The sequence below is a fragment of the Schistocerca americana genome, chromosome 7, assembly GCF_021461395.2.
Source record: "Schistocerca americana isolate TAMUIC-IGC-003095 chromosome 7, iqSchAmer2.1, whole genome shotgun sequence".
NCBI classification, from domain to species: Eukaryota; Metazoa; Arthropoda; class Insecta; order Orthoptera; family Acrididae; genus Schistocerca; species Schistocerca americana.
The window spans coordinates 195,110,985-195,134,874 of NC_060125.1; the positions used below are offsets into that span (position 1 = coordinate 195,110,985).

A 23,890-nucleotide genomic window follows, 5' to 3' on the forward strand; every position below is an offset into this window, starting at 1 on the left:
AAGACAGTCAGTGCGTGCATCCGGCTAGAGGAGGTGTATTATCATTCTGATACGTGGGCCCATAGTCCGAAGTTCTTTGTGAAACTGACTTGTGTAATCAATGAAATGACATCACATACCCTCACAAATGAAGTTTCATTTCGTTTCCTCCTCCGCTTTCGGGTGCTTCGATTTTTTTTTTTTTTTTTTTTTTTTTTTTTTTTTTTGTGGTGATGGCATCATAACCCATCATGTTGCTGTAGGGAGCCAGCAACTCTTTTGCTGATTTACCAAGCGGCGACTGGCACACTCCCAGCTGGGTGAGACTTTATTTCTCATTTCAAGTCTCACTCCTCTGCCATCTTTCTCTGTCCGTAGGTTAAGAAAGATAGTGTATAGTACTTAGAATAAGTAGTGGTCGTCCAAATAATTCAGTCAGGAACCATATAGTAAATTTGTAGTGGTTACTGTTAATGTAGAGTGTGGCATGTCAGAGAATCAATAAGTTAAAAATCAGTTTAGTGTTAGTACATTACAAAATTATTAGTGCCAGAAGTAATAAAAGGAGAACCAGATCAGAAATTTAATGTTTATAAAATGTGGTTGGAAGCTAATTGGTCAAACAAGAGTTTGTGTGATCTTACACAGTTGTTTTATGAGGCACAAATAGGTCAAGCAATTGTAAGAGAATTGAAGTAATGTATCAGCTTGTAAGTAGATGAACATATAAAGAAACAAATACAGGAGGACATACTTGTTCGAATAAGTGATACGAGATATGATGTACGGAGAGGCCAAGGAGCCTGGAGTAGTATTTTTAAGTGGTTATTGCAGCGAATATGGACGGTTGATGTAGGTTGAAGGTATATATTTATTTGCAGTTGAAGTTGCTATTAAGTTTAGGGAGTTATGTGTAATGAAGTGTATTGAGTATGAGATGTTTGAAGTATTGAAGAATGTCATTTAGCACATGAGCAACACCTGTTCGCAAGTTATAAGTCAAGCAATTGTAAGAGAATTACCTGTGAAAATCTATTACAGCGTACGCGTGCCATATCTGTCAGGGATAACTAGGAAAAAAACGACCAGTGGGCATATCACAACGACCAGACAGACGGAAGTTCAGCATACAGTACAAGTAAGACAGCCGGCGGTTCTAGGCGCTACAGTCTGGAACCGCGCGACCGCTACGGTCGCAGGTTCGAATCCTGCCTCGGGCATGGATGTGTGTGATGTCCTTAGGTTAGTTAGGTTTAAGTAGTTCTCAGTTCTAGGGGACTAATGACCTCAGCAGTTAAGTCCCATAGTGCTCAGAGCCATTTGAACCATTTTTGAACAAGTAAGAGCTTCATCCAAGCAGCAGTTCCGTGTATGGCGTGTCCGACAGAGCAAGTCTATGATGCTGTCACCACAGTTTACAGGAAAAGTGATGGGTAGATTCCTGCCCAACCACAGAGGTAGCTAACAACAAGTGTTGTATTGGCTATGCGCAGAACCGCCATGGCCTTCGACTGGTGGATGACGGGCTGCCTGGTGGTGGTGGCGGCGTGGCTGCTGTGGAAGTACCTAACCTGGAGCTACAGCCACTGGCAGCGCCTGGGCGTGCCCTGTCCGCAGCCCTCCGTACCTTTCGGGAACGTCAAAGAGCTCATGCTCGGTCGGAAGCACTTCTCAGAGATCGCTGACGACATTTATAGGTAAGATTCTCACAAGATTTTTGTACTGATCCTATCTTTGCTTGTCTCGTTACTTGTTTCGATGTGCTAAACGTTGGCTCCATTTAATGATCTGTGCCAACACAACCGTTTTCATCTGATAACTCTCTATTCGTGTCATCTTTAGTTTCTTCCAGTTCTTACATTAGAAAGTAACGCTGCGTTTGAAGACTTTCTTCCAGGTTAGATGACTTATAAAAACTATCACATTTTGGAAACTCATTACTGGTTTCTTTGTGTGTGTGTGTGTGTGTGTGTGTGTGTGTGTGTGTGTGTGTGTGTGTGAGAGAGAGAGAGAGAGAGAGAGAGAGAGAGAGAGAGAGAGCATGTTTTAATACAACTAGGCAGTTATTGGTAACGTAAAGTTGTGATGCATTTTCTTGAATGTTTAAAGCACATGCAATTTATTCCTGCCGGCCTTGGTGGCCGTGCGGTTCTAGGCGCTGCAGTCCGGAACCGCGGGACTGCTGCGGTCGCAGGTTCGAATCCTGCCTCGGGCATGGATGTGTGTGATGTCCTTAGGTTAGTTAGGTTTAAGTAGTTCTAAGTTCTAGGGGACTGATGACCTAAGATATTAAGTCCCATAGTGCTCAGAGCCATCAATTTATTCCTTGATGTCTTTTCACACGTCCTATCTTCCTGTCCCTCCTACTTGTCAGTGTTTTCCCCGTTATCATCGCCTCGTCGACTCTGCGGAGTACCTCTTTACTTATTATCTTATCAATGTACTCAGATTTCAACATCCTACTATGGCACCACGTGTCCAGTGCTTCGATTCTCTTCTATTCCCGTTTTTTTCTATAACACATGATTTTCTTTCACACAATCCTACGCACCAAACGTACATTCTCAGAAATCTCTTCCTTAAATTATGGGCGATATTAATCCTAGTAAATTTCTTTTGGCCAGGAAGGTCACCTTTGCCTATACTTCTCTGCTTTTTTATGTCCTCCTTACTTCCTGCATCACATGTTATTGTGATTCGAAGGTAGCAAAATTCAATTACTCTGGCTACTTCGTGATTAAGAACTTGAGGCTACATTTACCGCTGATCTCATTTCCGTCACTCCTCGTTACTTTAGTCTTTCTTCGCTTTACGCTTAGCCAATATTCTGTACTCATTAAACTGTTCATTTAACAGGTCCATTAATTTTTCTTTGCTTTCTACGCAAATAGCAATGTCATCAGCCAATCTAGTCATTGATATTCTTTCACCTCGAATTTTAATACTTAATTTGAACATTTCTTTATTTTCGTCATTACTTCTTCGATTTATAGTCATTGATATTCTTTCACCTTGAATTTTAATACATAATTTGAACAATTTTTTATTTCTGTCATTACTTCTTCGATGTATAGATCAACTTCGATCTTGATCTTCCATTCTTACTGTTTCCCCTTGACTCCTCAACATACTGTACAGTATATTATCCATCTTTCCCCTGGCTTGATTTCTTCTTCCGCAATCATTTTAGAAATTGTTACATATGCCTTCCGCCATATTTGATCGCAACCCTTCCTCATTCCTGTAAAATTCTGACTCTAATACAAGATTCCATATGTCTCTCACACTGACTCACATGTCTTCTTCTATCACGTCATCAGACAGTTCTATCCTCTCATAGATGCCTTCAACATACTCTTTCCATCCATCCGTTCTTTTCTCTTGCACTCTTGATGTTGACATCTCTGTCTTTAATTTCACAGAATGTTGCTTTGACTTCTCTATATGCTGAATGAATCCTTCTGACAATCACTTCTTGCTCGATTTCTGCGCACTGTTGCTGCACCCATTTCTCCATATGGTTGTTGTTGTTGTGGTCTTCAGTCCTGAGACTGGTTTGATACAGCTCTCCATGCTACTCTATCCTGTGCAAGCTGCTTCATCTCCCAGTACGTATTGCAGGCTACATCCTTCTGAATCTGCTTAGTGTATTCATCTCTTGGTCTCCCTCTACGATTTTTACCCTCCACACTGCCCTCCAATACTAAATTGGTGATCCCTTGATGCCTCAGAACATATACTATCAACCGATCCCTTCTTCTAGTTAAGTTGTGCCACAAACTCCTCTTCTCCCCAATTCTATTCGATACCTTCTTATTGGTTATGTGATCTACCCATCAAATCTTCAGCATTCTTCTGTAGCACCACATTTCGAAAGCTACTATTCTCTCCGTGTCCAAACTATTTATCGTCCATGTTTCACTTCCATATATGGCTACACTCCATACAAATACTTTCAGAAACGACTTCCTGACACTTAACTCTATACTCGACGTTAACAAATTTCTCTTCTTTAGAAACGCTTTCCTTGCCATTGCTAGTCTACATTTTATATCCTCTCTACTTCGGCCATCATCAGTTATTTTGCTCCCCAAATAGCAAAACTCCTTTACTATTTTAAGTTTCTCGTTTCCTAATCTGATTCCCTCAGCGTCACCCGACTTAATTCGACTACATTCCATTATCCTCGTTTTGCTTTTGTTGATGTTCATCTTACATCCTCCTTTCAAGGCACTGTCCATTCCGTTCAACTGCTCTTCCAAGTTCTTTGCTCTCTCTGACAGAATTACAATGTCATCGGCGAACCTTAAAGTTTTTGTTTCTTCTCCATGGATTTTAATACCTACTCTGAATTTTTCTTTTGTTTCCTTTACAGCTTGCTCAGTATACAGATTGAATAACATCTGGAAGAGGTTACAACCCTGTCTCACTCCCTTCCCAGCCACTGCTTCCCTTTCATGCCCCTCGACTCTTATAACTGCCATCTGGTTTCTGTACAAATTGTAAATAGCCTTTCGCTCCCTGTATTTTGCCCCTGCCACCTTCAGAATTTGAAAGAGAGTGTTCCATTCAACATTGTCGAAAGCTTTCTCTAAGTCTACAAATGCTAGAAACGTAGGTTTGCCTTTTCTTAATCTAAGACAAGTCGTAGGGTCAGTATTGCCTCACGTGTTCCAGTATTTCTTCGGAATCCAAACTGATCTTCCCCGAGGTCGGTTTCTACCAGTTTTTCCGTTCGTCTGTAAAGAATTCGCGTTAGTATTTTGCAGCCGCGACTTATTAAACTGATTGTTCTCCTTAGCGTCCATGATATTTCTATTTATTACATTACTAAGTTACTTACATGGCTCTTTTCCTATATTATCCTGAAAATTAATATACTTACTTTTTTTCGAAGTTCAATTAATATTTCATCTGTTACACAAGACTTTTTCGCAATTACCGTCCTTGTTCTTATATTTTTCTGTCCATGTCCGTTTTCGTCCTTTTTAGAGATGTTCATTCCTCTTCAACTGAAGTGCCGGCTACGAGATTTATTATCGCCTTACCTGTAGCTTTTGAAAACTTCAAAAGCAACTCATGTTTCCTCAGCAATCCGATATTCCATTTCTATGCACGTAGATTCTTCCGGACGACTCTCCTAAACGTTAGTCTACTCTTCGTCATTACTAACTTGTTAACCTAGACTACATTGCTCCTAGATGTGCCATACGATCCAATAGTTTATTTCTTCTATCTGATCATGATGTAATCCATCTTGTATCATCTCGTGTCTTCAGGGCTTTTCAATGCATACCTTCTCTTCTTGTGATTTTTCAACAGTTTATTTGCTATCGGCAGCTGAAATATACTGTAGAATTCAGTTAGTCTTTTCTTTCATTCCCACTATCGAGTTCATATTCTCCATTATATCTGTCTTTTATTTCTTCCCCTATTGCAGTGTTCCAGTTACCCATGAGTATTAGATTTTCATCTCTCTTTAAATAGAGAAACACACGTTCAGTATTGTCATATAGTTCCTCCATCTCTTCGTCTTCTGTTTGTGTCGTCGGTATATATTTTTGAACTATTGTTGTTGGCGTTGATTTGCTGTCGATTCTGTTGTGAATGATCCTATCACTGAACTGTTCACAGTAATTCACTCTCCACTTTACCCTCCCATTCATGATGAATACTACACCTGGTGTAGCATTTTTGCTGCTGTTGACATTAACCTATATCCATCAGACCAGAGATCCTTACCTTCTTTTGATTTCGGTTCACTAACACCTCACTATACCTAGACTTGGAATCTACAACGATGACAAATCACCGACGTTTATTCCTATTTCGTCTTCGACGTCTGTACTTCGACAATTGATAATAATCAGTCCCAAAACATCAATATTAATGATGAATTTATAGCATGGTGTAAAAAGCAGCATATGAATACATCAGATATCACAGTGTGACGTATGAAATGTGGTAAGTCTGAATTTGAATCAGGAACTAATTTTTTATCGGTTCCCTATCTCTAGTTAAAAGCTAGCTTACCAGGTCTTTTGCCTCCCGATCGTGGCAAAATCGGAAAACAAACCGACTGCAGGTGTTTCAGTCATATGAAGTGTCAGAATAAAGGACAGGGGGAAGGCCATAAATACATTACAGAAAAGTAGTAAATCAATTTAATAATTATATACTAACCATTTAACACTATGGAATGTGAGGTAGATTTTAACAGCACGGGACGTTTCCATCCCAAAATTGCGAATTGTCCTTAAAACAGGTACATATTTTCTTCCAGAACTAGATAAAAATATTTCTAGTGTTAACTGTACGAAATCTACCGGCTAGTTTGCGTACTTCGGCGAAAATCTGTACTCCATATCTAGAACATTCTCATAAACATGAAGGTTGTTATGACTCTCCATGTAACATTCTTCATGGCAAGACAGAGAACACAGCATTCCGCTAGTACTTTCATTTCTTTTTTGATCTTTTCTATTTTTTCTTGCAGGTATTTCGCCTTGGCTTCCCTGCACTTCCTATTTATTTCATTCTTGGGTGTCGTATATTGTACTGTTCTTTCTTGCTTTTCTCTCAGCCACGTAGGCCTGCAGTTCATTAGCTGATATTTTAGCTGCCAGCGAGTACGTCTTATGCCTCAGTTTCTCATTCTTTATTATGTTATAGACCGCTGTATTACCAAAAACGTTCCTGTTCTGATCTGTAACATCTTGTGTAATAACCGAGTCCCACACGATGTGGTCCATGGTGCCGATTGTTCGACATTCACAAGTGTCTGTGGAGCGTTGTCATATTTTTAATATGTAGTTGGGACATGGATCGTGGGTCATGACCCGACAGGTAGTGTTTAGCCCCCTTGGTTGGAAGGAAGTATGATGTTCTTTCTTTTATAGTAGGAAGGAACAGGTAAGTTTTCCTACCTGTTTCTACCCTTTTCCTAATTCTCTAACAACACAGGCCTTTATTTTTTTTTCGATATGGCTCTTGTGACTAATATCTCCTTTATCATATCGTATTTTTCTTTTTTAGCCAATATTGTGCACCTTCTCCTTGGAAGAGCTAATAAGTTTTGGCCTGGTTCACCAATTTTTGCTCATCTTTTGCACAATTGTAAAACATACTCGTACGTAGATGGAAGAGAAACTGCTCTAGTGCAATATACTTCTCAGGATTTGTTAAGAAATCTAACTTCATAGTTTTACAAGATATTGAGCACCAGCCGGCCGGAGTGGCCGAGCGGTTCTAGGCGCTACTGTCTGGAACAGCGTGACCGCTACGGTCGCAGGTTCGAATCCTGCCTCGGGCATGGATGTGTGTGATGTCCTTAGGTTAGTTAGGTTTAAGTAGTTCTAAGTTCTACGGGACTGATGACCTCAGCAGTTAAGTCCCATAGTGCTCAGAGCCATTTGAACCATTTTGGTTGAGCGCCAGCTGTTGAGTATCGCATTTACCACAACCTGTTTAGGTGACCTCTGTGGAAGCTGCATTCTTGAAAGGCTAAAACGGTGCATCTCCAGGTTGCCTATCTATCGGATTCCAAGCGCTACAAATGTTTTCTTTTTAATTTTTTTGTATAATTACCAACCAGTAATAGAAATTTAAGACACTGGCATAATCTACTCCTTTTGCGGTAAAACCTTATGCTAAATGTTTCACACGATAAGGCAAGTGTAAAAGTTAGGAATTGAATATATATATCTCTAGGTAGTGTTGTTGTGTACCACTTCATACACAATGGTAAGACGAGGTGAGCTACAGGGTGGTGCAGCAGCTGTCGTCATAGGAAAGCTGGAGAGGAGCAGAAATGATAAGCGAGCAAATTAATACAATGAACGTAATATTTACTTAACTCATAAATCTCCAAGTAAACCATGACTTAAATATAAACAAAGCATCAAGAAAGAGAGTCCAACTTTTACAGTATCTCAAGGAGGAGGCTCCCTGATTAATTACGAAAGCAGGTCTTGTAGTGTGGCCGCGCAAGTCGAAGTGGAAATCTGAGCGCAGGTCGGCTGTGTGTGTGCCGCCGACCCTCTTCGGCCCTCCTATATGGCACAGTATAGAGCGCTCGTAGTACGAAGCAGCTGGGGCCATGGTTCAGCGGGCGCGCGTCATTGGGTCCGTTCGCAGTCGGTGTCTCACGGAAAGCTGCAATTCCACTGCCAACATAACTACTTCGATAGGGTGGTATCGATACTTGATACCACAAGTGTAGCTCAGGCTGCACAAATTGCCCAGATCACATGTATCAAGTATTTTAGAATGATATCATCCAACAAATTTTACACATAATTTCGAACTTTTTTGAAATTTTTTCACGCTGACGCCTCATACAAAATAATGAAAATCGTTTACTCCATTTTCGATATTCCTGCAGTAAAACATTAGCAATGACATTTAATTTATAATTTGTACTGCTAATTCTATTCACATGTTGCAGACAGTATCCATGCATCTCACGGAATGTATCAGCAAAATTATCTCATTGTATGAAAGATAGTTTAGGACATACAGGGTGGCGCACGAAATGTGTTACCATTTTGTTTTTGAATATAAACTTTATTGTCTATACAATCTGAAAGGAACATATATTTCAATGAAGAGCCGTCCATGGAGATTTGTTCTAACTCAGCACATGCTCAATATGTCCACCATTTCGTTTCCTAACTTCCTTCAAACGAACACTGAAGTTAGTGATTACCCTACGGCACATGTCTTCCGTAATTTCACTGCAAGCTTGAAGAATAAGGCTTCTGAGCTCAATTAAATCACGTGGACGTTTCGGGAAAATGTTTCCCTTTAGGTACCCTCAAAGAAAAAAGTCACATGGATTGAGGTCTGGACTATTGGGGGGCCAATTTCGTCCGCCATTGAAGCGACCTGGAAACCTGAGTGAAATGATCCTTATGTCGAAATCCTCGTGTAAAAACTCCAACACAGCGTTTGCAGTATGTGACCTTGCTCCATCTTGCATGAACCACTGCGTGTTGAACGGCAAGGCAGTAGCAAGAAGCTATGGAATGAAGCTATTGGGAAGCATGCTCAAATAACGCTCGCTGTTCACAGTTTCTTGAAAGAAAAAGGGTCCAATAAGTCCGTGACTGGAAATTACTGGCCACGCTCTAATCCTCGGAGCATAATGTTGTCGTTCATGAAGCACTTGTGGGTTTTCAGTGGCCAAAAATCGTACATTTTGTTTGTTAGCCACACCGTCTAAATGAAAATGCGCCTCGTCTGAAAACTAAACGTTGTTGAAAGTTTCTTCCCTATCCTCCGCCCACTGAGCAAACAGTAGTCTCTGCTGCTTGTGTTCTTCAGTGAGCTTCTGTGCACAGGTCATCTTGTATGGGTACATATGGAGGTCACTTTTAAGAATGCGTTGAACGGAGCGGCCTGATACTCCCAGTTGCACTGCTGCCTTTCTACACGATTTCCCGGGACTTCTCTGTACAGCAACTCGTACCGCTTCAATATTCTCCGGCGAACTAACAGGCTTAGACCGAGGTCGCTTCGCTTCCAATACTGTTCCTTCCTGTACAAATTTATCGTACAACCTGTGGATGGTCTTCTTGCAAGGGACCCATCGTGTGTTAAACTGTTGTCGAAAACGCCTCTGAGTCACAACAAGGCTTTTCGTTTCATGAAAAAGTAACACAATTGCCGATCGTTGCTTTGTCGTCACTCTTCCATTGTCAGCCATTGCTACTTACTAGTCTCCTAGCGGCAGTATCGTGAATTGCACGTCATTTCGTAACTCATTTGTTTTTCCAAGCTCTACTGGTACTGCTGTAGAAGAGATCTCAGCGGGATATCTAATGTGCGTCGTAAATTGTGAAAGAAACAATTGGTAAAAAAAAAAAAAAAAAAAAAAAAAAAAAAAAAAGACTCGGTGGAGGGAGGGTTGTAGAACAGAGTGGACATGACAAGGGTTCTTTGGTTTTAATGGGTACAGCGTCGAGCGCTACATGTGCGTGACGCGTTTTGTTGTGTTCGGACAGGCAGATGGACGGCCAGCCCTTCTGCGGCTTCTACCGGGTACGGCAGCCGGTGCTGCTGGTGAGGGATCCAGAGCTGGCACGCGCCGTGATGATCCGAGACTTCGCCGCATTCCACGACAACAATATCTACATCAACGAGGAGCTCGACCCAATTCTGGCGAGGAACCCTTTCTTTATGAGAGGTGAACCGTAAGTACAACTTTGTATTGCCAAGGAACCGTGTGAAATCTAGTGTAGTGACGCAGCCTCACTTGCTATAACATCACTCCCTAAATAATTAGTTTTCTTCTTCTTTTGGGCTGTCTAATTCATTCGTGATCTATGTACTGTGAATATACGGAAACTCCACTTTGTTATTGACGCTGTATTTTTCGATACTGTATTATTCAGAGTATAGTTTACAGACAGCTGATGACAGTATTTTATTTAATGAAATATATTGTAAATTTACGATTCATCAAAATTCTATCCTGCTAATAATTGTTTTGGCTCTGACAACTCTTATTTAAGTGCCCCATCTTGCTTTTCTAACAGCGTTTTACTTTTTTCCGAAAATTTTGTATTTCAGCTGCTATTTCCTATTCACATGTGTAGATTTCAAGAATATACCAATCTTAAAATGTGAACTTTTAAAAATTTTGGTGTTATTACCATAATTTTACTGATTATAAATGGGCATGATTTTTCTAGATCATTGTATTGTTTAATGAAATATTCACATTAGAAAATTTAAGTTTGCATAAAATTTTGATGGGCTTTTCTAAATTCAAGGACGCGTTAAAATTCTGCGCCAAAAAACAGAACCATTATTTGTACCAACTGAATGACATCCATGCTGTGCCTCTGACTACTGTGTTTACGCATTTTTTTCCTGTCCTTTATGTTCATATCTAAATTTAATAACTTTACATTTTACCTCTTTGTAATATCTGTCCTTTGCCCTCCCGCAAAGCCTAAGACACTCTGTAGTGAATATTCAGCGTGTAAAGTCACAAGTCAGTCAGCACGTTGCATTCAAAGAGCACAGTTAGTATGATAGTCAACCAAGTAATTAAGGTATGTTTGCATCGAGTTATCAAGCAGTTATCAGTGTAAATATGAATTTTCAGTTGTGAGCTTCTGTTAGGCTATGAGTAGCCAATTGATATTACCGATGTGTGTTCTTAGATATTTATAATTCGTTACAAGCAAGCTGACGCTTGGAAACAATTAAAGTGAAGGAAAAAGATAAGTTAACAGTGTTGTATTGAATTATTTAATAGCTGTTTAAAATAGCTAGTAACCACCAGGCCGCTAACGGTAGAATACATTAAACGCATTCGCAATTGCGAAAATGGACAACCATCAGCTGTAGAATGGAAAGACGACACTGAAAATTCGTCCCAGACCGGGACTCGAACCCGGATTTCCCGATTATCACGAGCAGTCGTCTTACCATTAGTTATCCGTTTACGGTCCACGGCCATACCCAAACTTCCGTATGTCGTCAAGCATGCTCCTATAACCTGTACTTCTACATGCATTGTGTACATTCCCGTACCGGCCAGACATTTTACTTACCCCGGGCAAGTGACTTCCAAATAAAATGCCCCACCTGTTCGAGAATATACGTAATGGATGTACAAGTACAGATCGTAGACGTATGGTTGACAACATATGGAAGTTCAAGTCTGGCCATGTGTTGTGCACAGGCAGCCAAATGTTCAGACCACAGCTCACGATAAGCGGGAAATCTGGGCTCGAGCCCCGGTCCGACACGAACTTTCACTGTCGTCATTCCATTCAACAGCTGACGGTTGTCTACATTCACAACTGCGAATACATTTAAAGTGTTTGATAACGGCTATAGTCGCAGCATCGTATTTCAGAATAACACAGACACTGAGGTAGAAGGTCTACGAGATTTATGAGGCATCAGAATAGGTTTGTGATGTTATATATGGCTTGCCTACAACATGCTGTACGTCTCTCCTGAGAGGCTCCTTAAAAGAGTCATGTGACAAGTCCTCTACTTTTTCTGTAATTTGGATGGAGCCAACACACCTTACAACAGGCAAATATACTACTGGCCATTAAAATTGTTACACCATTAAGAAACGCAGATGAAAAACGGTTATTCATTGGACAAATATATTATAATAGGATTGACATGTGATTACATTTTCATGCAATTTGGGTGCATAGATCTTGAGAAACAGTACCCAAAACAACCACCTCTGGCCGTAATAACGGCCTTGATACGCCTGGGCATTGAGTCAAACAGAACTTGGATGGCGTGTACAGCCCATGCACTTCAACACGATACCACAGTTGATCAACAGTAGTGACTGGCGTATTGTGACGAGCCAGTTGACCACCCGCTATTGACCAGACGTTTTCAATTGGTGAGGGATCTGGAGAATGTGCTGGCCAGGGCAGCAGTCGAACATTTTCTGTATCCAGAAAGGCTCGTACAGGACCTGGAACAAGCAGTCGTGCATTATCCTGCTGAAATGTAGGGTTTCGCAGGGATCGAATGAAGGGTAGAGCCACGGGTCGTAACATATTTGAAATGTAACGTCCACTGTTCAAAGTGCCGTCAATGCGAACAAGAGGTGACCGAAGCGTGTAACCAATGGCACCCCATACCATCACGCTGGCTGATATGCCAGTATGGCGATGACGAATACACGCTTCCAATGCGCGTTCATCGCGATGTCGCCAAACACCACCATGATGCTGTAAACAGAATCTGGATTCATCCGAAAAAATGAAGTTTCGCCATTCGTGCACCCAGGTTCGTCGTTGAGTACACCATCGCAGGCGCTCCTGTCTGTGATGCAGCGTCAAGGGTAACCGCAGCAATGGTCTCGGAGTTGATTGTCCATGCTGCTGCAGACGTCGTCGAACTGTTCGTGCAGATGGTTGTTGTCTTGCAAACGTCCCCATCTGTTGACGCAGGGATCGAGACGTGGCTGCACAATCCGTTACAGCCATGCGAATAAGATGCCTGTCATCTCGACTGCTAAGGATACGAGGCCGTTGGGATCCAGCACGGCGTTCCGTATTACCCTCCTGAACCCACCGAGCCGGCCGAAGTGGCCGAGCGGTTAAAGGCGCTACAGTCTGGAACCGCACGACCGCTACGGTCGCAGGTTCGAATCCTGCCTCGGGCATGGATGTGTGTGATGTCCTTAGGTTAGTTAGGTTTAAGTAGTTCTAAGTTCTAGGGGACTTATGACCACAGCAGTTGAGTCCCATAGTGCTCAGAGCCATTTGAACCATTTTTTTGAACCCACCGATTCCATATTCTGCTAACAGTCATTGGATCTCGACCAACGGGAGCAGCAATGTCGCGATACGATAAACCGCAATCGCGATAGGCTACAATCCGACCTTTATCAAAGTCGGAAACGTGATGGTACGTATTTCTCCTCCTTACACGAGGCATCACAACAACGTTTCACCAGGCAACGCCGGTCAACTGCTGTTTCTGTATGAGAAATCGGTTGGAAACTTTCCTCATGTCAGGGCGTTGTTGGTGTCGCCACCGGCGCGAAACTTGTGTGAATTCTCTGAAAATCCTATCATTTGCATATCACAGCGTCTTCTTCCAGTCGGTTAAATTTCGCGTCTGTGGCACGGCATCTTCGTGGTGTAGCAATTTTAATGGCCAGTAGTGTACTTTTGTATAACCAACGTGTGTAGATTCCAAACGCCCGCAATCGGGTGGTAGAACAGCAGGGTAGTGTCACACTGCTGAAGCTTTCGAGGAGATGCCTATTCTTATCTGTTCCTACTTAAGATAAAGGAAAGGTCCTGAGTGTCATACTTCTTCCAAACAATGGAGCTATACAATACTTGTCGGGACATGGTCCATATTCCAGCTACTTACTAAAAATGTGAGAAGAATCGTTCAAGGATTGTCTCTGTGCGGGTAGATTTTTAAAGTGCTCAACAGATCACTCCTCAGATGGGCGGGAAACGGGAGGACTGAAGAACCATAATCACCCTTAACTGCTTTGGATCACTTTCATATTTCATCCAATGGTTCTGAACGGTCCGTAGTGGTTCCACCTTGTATACCAGAGCATAAATTGTGGTAGCATTACAGTCCAAAGCGGTCAGATCATGTTCAATGGGGTTGCAACGTCCACAACGTCCTTAGAGGAGGGTTGAGTGGTCAGGGGGGTATCAGCAGTCCCAAAGCCTGTTAAGAATATCAGTCTGTTGAACAACGCACTGTAAGTCGTCATCTTGAATGCGAAATGTGTGTAAACGAACGCCCTAAGGTGTGAGGCCTTATGTGGTTGATTCCGAGCTGCGGTGTGTCTGAAATGTTTTCTTCAGCCACCAGTGGGAAAACCGCGTGATTTCAACACTGGGCGTTGCTGTTCTGATCTCAATCGAGGATGTTTCAAGAGGAGGGATGAGATGTGGGTCAGCGAGGTATGACGACTTTCTCATCTCGTGACGTGTCCGCGGTGGCGTTGGGCAAAATTGTGGTGAAGTTTGGTACCAGTGTGACATAGTTAGCCCAACTTACACCTCGCATGAATGTCTGAGCTCTAGACTTCTATTCCCATGTCTCAACACCTTGCTGTTTGAAGTGTTGCCGAATCCGAGGAGGACGTTGCAGGGCGGCATACTTTTGTACCACTGCTAAGCGTACTCGCGGTGGTCAGTTTGCTTGTAATCAATTACAAAGATTTAACAACAAACATTGGTTAACAACATAGACAGCGAGGAACCTAACAAACGTTAATAACTGACGTTTCATATTTATGATTGGCAGCACCGCATCAGAGTAGGCGTACATGTTTTTGTGCTTTTGTAAAGATAAGTTAATTAGATAGTAATTAAAGGTAGATTAGGTTCGTTGGTTTGTGGGGGCTGAAGGGACCAGACTACAAAGGTCATCGGTCCATAAAGGTAGATTACAATAAATTACTCATTACTTAGTGTGTTAGTGTGTTTTTAAGCTAACTACTCACTTTTCTTTACATATTATTCCAGAAAATGCGAGAATTTCGCAATGTCGGGTTACAGTAGTATTTTTGTTCAAGTTTTGACCTAGTGAACTTAGAGAATCCCGTTTAATTGTTCTATTTTTCCTTCCGCCAATTTAAGCAGATAATGCCCATTCATTATTAAGTTCATATTTCTCGATAAGTTGTTTAATTTAGAAACTTTTGCACTAGTAGTTTGTTTACATACCGTTTGCTAACATTGAAGTTAGATTAGAAAGTTAATTGTATTGTGGATAAGTTAATTAACAGATATTGCATTTAAGTGAGCGCTGAGTTCTTTTTGTGAACGGAAGTAATTAACTTCTTACGTTATATCATACCACTGGAGCGCTAACCTGCAGCTTGCAAATGAGAATAATTTGTGTATTATGAAGTGAATTTAGTGAGTTAACTTCATTTAAAGGGTATAATCATGCAGTGCATGACTGGTGTGGATGTTGCCATAGGATAGTCAAAGTGGGTGCTGTATATATAGACTGCGGGTTCGAATTTTACGTGGGTGACAGTAGTGGGGAATTGAATGGGAAACTCAGTCTGGCTCTCCCATTGAACTGTAGGCTCTGCAAAAAAGACAAGTTAGTCGCTAAACAGGAGACAAAGATTTTTGCCCTTCAGGCTGAATTAAAACTTGCGAAATCTGGAATAGATAGGTTGAAGGAAGAGAGAGCGGGCACGTTATTGGCACGAGAGATGTGATGCTTTCATCCGGGAAATTGCTGCTCTAGTGGAACGAGGTGTTCCGGGAGTGCAACGAGTGTGCACAGATTGGTTCACGGAATGCCGTAGAACAAGACGAGATGGGTCAGGTCGCACCACCCAGACCATCCATCGAGAAGATCGACGCCTCATACGAATGGCATTCCAGGATAGATCTGCGTCCTCCTCGGCTCTGGTGCAACAGTGGAGCAGTGTAACGCATCGTACACTATGAGGGGTGACAGCCCATCGCCGTTTATTACAGCGGGGGCTACGTGCACATCGTTCACTTCCCCGCCTATCGTTGACGAAAGTGCAGAAACATGCTAGACGGCAATGATGTGTGGAACAACATCACTGCGGACGGGAAAGGCATCAAATAGTACAAAATTGTTGAGGCTTTCGTGGCCACTTCTTGACAAACTGCCTACTGGCTTCTGTCTCGGGTTCTTCGGCCGACGTTCATCTAATGATTTTTCTGACGTTTCGCCAGCACGAGTGGCTGGCATTGTCAAAGCTTCACCCTCCACTGCCGGTGGTGAACTGGAGCCGAGCTCGCGGGCGCAAACTATATGTACCTGGCGCGCCAACGTCCGAGGGCTTCTCCGCGGTCATTTCCGGTGCGGTTCTCTTCTTGCTACCTGCGACGGTCGTCCGCTGTAGTACGGGAAGCCAGGATCCGTTTACCTTAAGGCTTTCCTCTTTCTTGTTCAAACTGTTCGCGTGTTTTTGTATTTCTACAGCTTCTCTGAACAAGCGCGTGTGATAGTGCTTCTCTACAGCCAGAACTTCCGTGTCGGCGAATTTTATTACGTGGTCGGTCTCATTCAGTGCGTGCTCTGCCACGGCCGACACGGAAGTTCTGGCTGTAGAGAAGCACTATCACACGCGCTTGTTCAGAGAAGCTGTGGAAATACAAAAACACGCGAACAGTTTGAACAAGAAAGAGGAAAGCCTTAAGGTAAACGGATCCTGGTTTCCCGTACTGCAGCGAACGACCGTCGCAGGTAGCAAGAGGAGAACCGCACCGGCAATGACCGCGGAGAAGCCCTCGTACGTTGGCGCGCCAGGTATATATAGTCTGCGCCCGCGAGCTCGGCTCCAGTTCACCACCGGCAGTGGAGGGTGAAGCTTTGACAATGCCAGCCACTCGTGCTGGCGAAGCGTCAGAAAAATCATTAGATGAACGTCGGCCGAAGAACCCGAGACAGAAGCCAGTAGGCAGTTTGGCATCAGATAGTGTTTTCGGATGAATACAGGTTCTGTCCGTTTGAAAGTGATGGCACATTTTGGTTCGCCACAGACAGGAGGAGCGCCATTACGGTGACTGCATTCACACAAGACGTATAGCGCTAGCTCAAGGCCTTATGGTGCGTATCCAGGGCACTGTGTCCAATGTGAGCGACGTGAATAACATCCCGCGATCCGTAGCCACACCCATTCTGCACAACACCCCATATGCCATTTATCAGTAAGGTCATGCACGACTATTTGTTGCTGCATGAACACGTGCCTTCTTGATGTCACAGGACGACAGTTTTTGCCCTGGCTCGCCAGATCACCAGACATGTCACCAATCGAAATTGTGTGGTACATGGTGAAATGACAGGTGCAGTGCTTTGAGCCAATGCCAACCACCGCAGATGAACTTTGGAACCATGTGTATGCAGCATGGACGGCTATACCACAGGACTCTGCCATATACGCGTCGATACCACCATCCATGAACCAATTGGCCCATGGCGTACCCGTTGCCTACTAGGTAACAGGACACATGCTGGACCGAGGAGACTGAAATGCTTATCATTTCTGCAGAACATAGTAATGTACATGTCCTGTGGATATGAACGTCCTGTCTCTACTCGTTCAACGTGTTCAGTTTTTTTCTGAGCATAAATGTAAATAAGGAGGGGACTAGACCAGATGGTACAGGATAAATTAGGGAAAGGGTAACAGGTCACAAGTATTGTGAAGCCAAGTTGTAGTCTTGGCTTGGTGACAGAGTACATAGGGAATTTGCGCAAATATTTTGGCGAAGAGGATCAGATTATCACAGTGGTGGAGTGGGGAACGGCCTCTCTAAGGACAGAAATCACTTCATTAGAGTTGACTTGGATGAAACAGGAGTTGTAACTAGACACAAAAACGTGAGATTTGCAGAGATTGTAGAGCGCCATGACGAGCCTTGTGTTAAAAGTGCTGTGAGTTGTGTGAACACTGACTTGAGCAAGTTGCTGCTGACTGAAGTGAAATGTTATACATGTGCAGTGCCTGTTGCTACATTTGGGAGATGAGAATGTACTAGGTGCGTCTTACAGCTGAACAGGAGACGGAAAGAGAGGTTGGCTGAGCTTTTTTCAGCAAATATGTCGGGAGCCACCATCACACCATCCCTGTGGCTACTGTTGTCAGAGAGATATCACAGACGTGATACGTAAATTGGAGTGGCAATCATTAAAACAAAGGCGTTTTTCGTTGCGACGCGATCTTTTCATGAAATTTCAATCGCCAGTTTTCTCCTCCGATTGCGAAAACATTCTGTTTGCACCCACCTACACAGGGAAAAACGATCATCACGATAAAATAAGAGAAATCAGGGATCGCACAGAAAAATTTAAGTGCTCGTATTTTCGAAAGTGGAACGGTAGAGAGGTTGACGGTGGTTCACTGAACCGTCTGGCAGGCACTTTATTGTGAATAGCAGAGTAATTACGTAGATGTAGATGTACCTTTTTCAGGTAAAAATTACGATTTAGGCTCGATGATTTCAAACAAATCAGAATAACGAAAGAGCACCACAAACGCTTAAGAATGTCCAGAAATGTATAGTTAGCTTATTTCATCAAAACATTAAATTATAGAGTGATAAGATAGAAGGGCTTCTTGTATGTTTGGAAAATTTAGAGAACTCTAAAAAGGTAGACATACTGTGTCTTTCTGAGCACCACATAAGCAACGGAATAGATAAGTTTTATATAAAAGATTACAGTAGGTTGATTTTTCCAAAGAAGAAGACAGCAACCAGCCACTATTAATACTGCTATTTATTTAATAAATAGCGCCATAACCAGTTTCGAACTGACAAGTTCATCAGCAGACAGCAGTTCACAAGATACCCTTTACATAATCGTTAGTTTTCGATTTTTGTTCTTCCACTGTGGCGAAACAGTCTTGGTGTGTTTGTGTCATCGAAAATTCGGCGCTATTATGTTGCGAATTTGCAGGATTATATTTTTCAACTATTCCAAAATATATGCAGCACTTATATGATTTGCACATCACCATATTGTGCAAAGCACCACACACGCAACAGAATCGCGCGGAATTTTCGATGGCACCGAGACACCAAGAGTGTTTCACCACAGTGCAAGAATAAAAATCGAAAACTGGCGATTATGTAATGGGTATCTTGCAAATCTTGTGAAGAGCCGTCTGATGATGAACGTGTCTGTTCGAAACCGGTTACAGCACTATTTACTTAAATAAATTGGAATATTAATAGTGGCTGGTTGCTGTCTTCTTCTTTGGAAGAATCAACCGACATTAATTGTGCATAGCCACGGTGTCACCATGTCAGCTTTAGACAAAATAGTAAAAGATTACACTCTAGTAGCTTACTCATGCAGAACTAATATGAGGAAAGGTGGAGTTTTTACATATATTAAGAAAGAAGAGAAGTTCAGAAGCATGGAGATAAGTAGATTATGTAGTGATCAGCAGACAGAACTGTGCGCTTGTGAATTAATACTGAAAAATAGTTCACGTTTAATTGTATCTGTACAGGATGTCCTACCAAAGTCTGCCACTTCATAGTTTCCAAAAAGAAAAAGAATGTGAATAATGTAATTGGACAGGAATTCACTTATGTCAGGGGCTCATACGACTGGCAGGAATGCTTACTGCACAAACGAAAACCACATTCAGCACAAAGTAAGGTTTTTTAAATGACGCATGCATGTTGTTTCCACATAAATGAAAACTAGAGGTACAATTAGTGATGGAAGACATGGTTTCATTGTTCTATAGTTGGCTCCACAGTCCTGCAACCTGCTGTAAACGGACCACTATCAGTACGCACGTTCCACCTACTGTTGTCGGGTCAAACAATGAAATACACTGTGACGCATTTCACGTACGTTTCGGACAGTGCGTTCCCGGTTTTGGTGTGGCTTGTGACATTTTCGACTCTCTCGTCGACATGCCGATCTTCAGTAACGAAGAAAACCTAGATAACCATGGCAGATATGATGTTAATTTACGCCGAATGTCACACAACTGTAGCAGTGTACGCTAAACGCTACCCAGGTCGATGGCGTACTTCACGTCGTACCATCTCCAACAATTGCACAAGTTCCGGAAACAGGCATACGGGTACCCAGAAAGCGGCAACGTACGAACACAGAACTTAACATTGACATCGAAATTGCTGTTCTGGCTGCTGCAGTGCACAGTCCTGAGTTAAGTGTACGACAGACTGAACGCGGTTCTGGAATAAGCCATAGTAGTAAGTGGAGAATTTTGCATAGGTGTACCTTTCAGCCTTACCGTATTTCACTCCAAGAAGAACTGTTCGGAAATACCTCTGAATCCCACACTCAATTCCATTGTTCTGCACTTCAGTGGTTGCACGGTCATCCCGACTTCTTATGTAATACGTTGTTTACCGATGATGCTTCGTTCACAAATCATGGCCATGTGAAACTACGGAACATACAGTACTGGTCCGTACAAAATTTCGCGCGGTTGCCCATTAACGACAGTGGGATGTCAGTGTTTGGTGGGGTATCATTGGTACCCGTATTGTAGGTCCCAGTTCTTATTGGAGAACATTAACCAGACGACCATATGCATAATTTCTACAAATCACTCTACTCCTTCTCATAGGAGGTGTGAGACTGGGTACTAGTCTATCAATGCTGTCTCAGCATGATGGAGGCCTCGCAGTCTACGCACTTGTTTGAAGGGAAGTTGTGGAAGTAATGTTGCCAAACAGTTGGACGGGAGAGAGAGGTACTGTGAGCTGGCCAGAATGACGTCATTAGACGTCATTTCCTGGGGCCCAGTAAAAAGAGTGTCTGTACCACGAACCCCCCAACGACACCATAGGACATGCTACAACGTATTACCTCATTGTGAGCAGCAGTATCTGCGGAAACACTATATTCTGTGCAACGCTCACTTCCTCACTGTCTCCACAAGTGTACAGGCGCAAATGCTGGGCCCTTCGAACATCTGTTGATGTGACTCAGTTTCATCGGACGTGACGCTACCGGTTATTTGTGAGTGCTTTTTCTGTGCTGGATTTCATGCACAAATTTGACCTTTCCGTGGGCTGCATCTCACTCATGATTGTGTTTATGGTATTAAACCCATGCATTATCACTAAACTGTAACTGTAGCTTACATGTACCACTTAAATAAATGCAACTTTGCGTTGAGACTGGTGCTTGTATCATGCATTCCTGCCCATCGTGTGAGGCCCTGATGGCAGGCTGCAGAACAGTGCAGCAAATCCTTATCCTGCGCATTGCGGCAGAAACCGCTGCTCCATTGCCATCTTTCAAGCATGATATTTCAGAGTGTGTGAGTTACAGAACAGTAACACCAAGTTTTCAATCACTAATTGTACCTCTAGTATTCATTTTTGTAGAAACATCATACATGTGCCGTTTAAAAAACCTAAGTTTGTGTTTAAAGTGGTGTTTGTCGACCTTTATTATTATGCATTCCTGCCACTTATGTGAGCCCCTGAGATATGTGCATCCCTGGCTAACTGCGTTTTCCACACTTCGTTTCATTTCGGAAATACGAGGGTTGGAACTTAAATAGTGACAACTATTTATTAACAACCGATGCAAAAGAGTTACATGTTTGCACCTGTTACTGTCCTTCAAAGTAGTCACCGTCTTTGTGTAGAACCTGTTGCCAGCGATGTGGAAGGCGTTGTATACCGTTAGCAGAGCCTGTTCTGTTGATGGTGCGAATGGAGCGGTCTACTGCCTGTCGAATCTCTGGAACAGTTCTGAAGGGAATGCATCTTCGGAATCAAATCAAAGTCACAAGTACTTAAGTCTGGGGATTATGGCGGATGGTACAGTACTTCCCAGTCCCATCGACTGAACAGAGCAACCACAGCTAGCGCTGTATGCGCCCCCCGCATTGTCGTGCAAAATGGTGAGTGGGTTGCGCAGAAAGTATCATCGCTTCTTTCGCAAAGCTGGTAGCAAGTGATGCTCCAAAAACGAACAGTGATACTGTGTATTGACGGTCTGCTGTGGAGGAACCTAATGCGTCAGGATAACACCATCACAGTCGTACACGAGAACCACCATAACTTTTACCATACTGGGGCTCTGACGCATTTTCGACTTTCGCGGCGAGCCATAATGATGCCATTCGTTGGACTGGCGTTTCAGTTTTGGCTCGTACGACATGGCCCATGTCCCACCCATTGTTACGATACAGCGTAAGAAAGCCTCTCCTTCGCACTCATAGCGGTCCAAGTGGGTCTGAGCAGCGTCGTAACGCGTACATTTCTGCATTTCCGTCAAGTCATGGGGAACCCATCGTGATGCAATTTTTCGCATGCCCAGGTGTTCCTTCAGGATGCGAAACACAGTCGTATGCACTAATCCGGTTTCGTGGGCGAGCTCATGAATCGTATGGCGTCGATCATTGTCCAATAACGAGGCAACAGCATGCACTTCTTCTTCAGAGACGCTAGCACGACCTTCCCGATGCATGTCTGCCACAGTTTGTCGACCTTCGTTGAAAGCTTCCACCCAATGCGCCGCTGTTCTGCACGGCAATGCCGATTCCCCGCTAGCCTCTTGAAGACCTTGATGACACTGGCGTGCTGTACGACCTCTGGCACGTTCAATCTCGATCCAACTCCGTTGTTCCTGTTTCGAAAACATAGTGACACCGTTACGTTACACCGCTAGCTCACAAGTGACTGTGTTTCCCTCGATTGTGTCATTCCGGTGACGTGGGACGGGCAAGTCCATTTGCTCGGAGGTAAGGTAGGTATGTCAACAACGTCTGCTATCAGCGACAATAGTAGATTCCATTGCATCGTGTCTCCACAGCAGTGTTGCCACTATTTAAGTTCCAGTCTACGTATAAGAGATGGCAGAGTTAGGTGGGACAGCCTGTATATATATTCCCAATGGGATATTATGAAATGTTTATAAGCAATGTGGATTCCTTATTGCTCTATCTGTCAGACAACAGCAATCAGTTAACAGCCTGTAGTAACGTCAAGGTAGATTTTCTGAGGGATTCTGGTAGGAAAAATGATCTAAAAATCTTATTTGGATGCTACAATTTGGTCTCAGAAATTAACTTTCCAACACAGATGGATAAAGACAAAAGATCTTAACTGATAATGTTTTCTTTGGTGAAACTCAAAGCAAGAAAATAACTTTTTACCCAGTAAAAAATGCAGTCCCTGATCAGGATGCACACTTAGTTAAGATAGATAAGATAGTGCCTTACAATATGTTTGCTCCTCAGTGGAAATCAGTTAGAATAATTAATGACTTCAGGCCAAATGTTTTTAAGAATAGTCTAGAAGGGATGAACTGGGATGAAATTTATAATGAATCAAAGATAAAATTTGATCTATTCCACGATAAATTCATATCGTTACTTGAATATAGTTTTCCACAAAATCTAAACATAAAGGGCATTAAACAGCCATGTAAAAAGCCATCGATCACTAGAGGGATTAAAGTATCTTGTGAAAGGAAAAGGGAAATGTATTTGTTAGCAAGAACAAGTAAAGAATCTGCAGTATCTGCACTCTACAGAAGCTACTCATAATTACTAATTTTTTTTAAAATCAAGAAACATAAACATGTCAGAAATCAGTAAATCCAAAAACAGACTTAAGACTATGTGGAATATACCGGAACTAGAGATAGGACAAAGAACAACCAGCCACAGCACAGGATAACATCACTTCTGAACTGAATGGAAGGGTTATAAATTACGAATCATAGGCAGCAAATACATTTTATAATCATTTCTTAAATATAGATTAAAGTTCAGAAACAAATCACAGTATTTTGTTGAAAATGCAATTCTCATGAAATCTGTCACATGAATGCATCACTAACTGCTCTTTCTGAAATTGAGAAAAATTATGCATTCTCTTAAAGTTATAAATTCATCTGGTTTTGATGCTGTACCGCATAGAGT

The 23,890-nt window shown here is 42.5% G+C and overlaps 1 protein-coding gene across 4 annotated transcripts in view; it reads left to right on the forward strand.

The window, feature by feature from the left end:
• The window catches only part of LOC124622274 (probable cytochrome P450 6a13), a 229,452-nt gene that overhangs the window by 156,467 nt on the left and 49,095 nt on the right, over positions 1 to 23,890 (forward strand). For all 4 annotated transcript variants that reach the window (XM_047147938.1, XM_047147940.1, XM_047147937.1 and 1 more), the window contains exons 2-3: positions 1,473 to 1,676; positions 9,984 to 10,172. In XM_047147938.1, coding sequence (XP_047003894.1) covers positions 1,480 to 1,676; positions 9,984 to 10,172 — 386 coding nt within the window. In that variant the 5' untranslated portion in view covers positions 1,473 to 1,479. The remainder of the gene's footprint in view (positions 1 to 1,472; positions 1,677 to 9,983; positions 10,173 to 23,890) is intronic.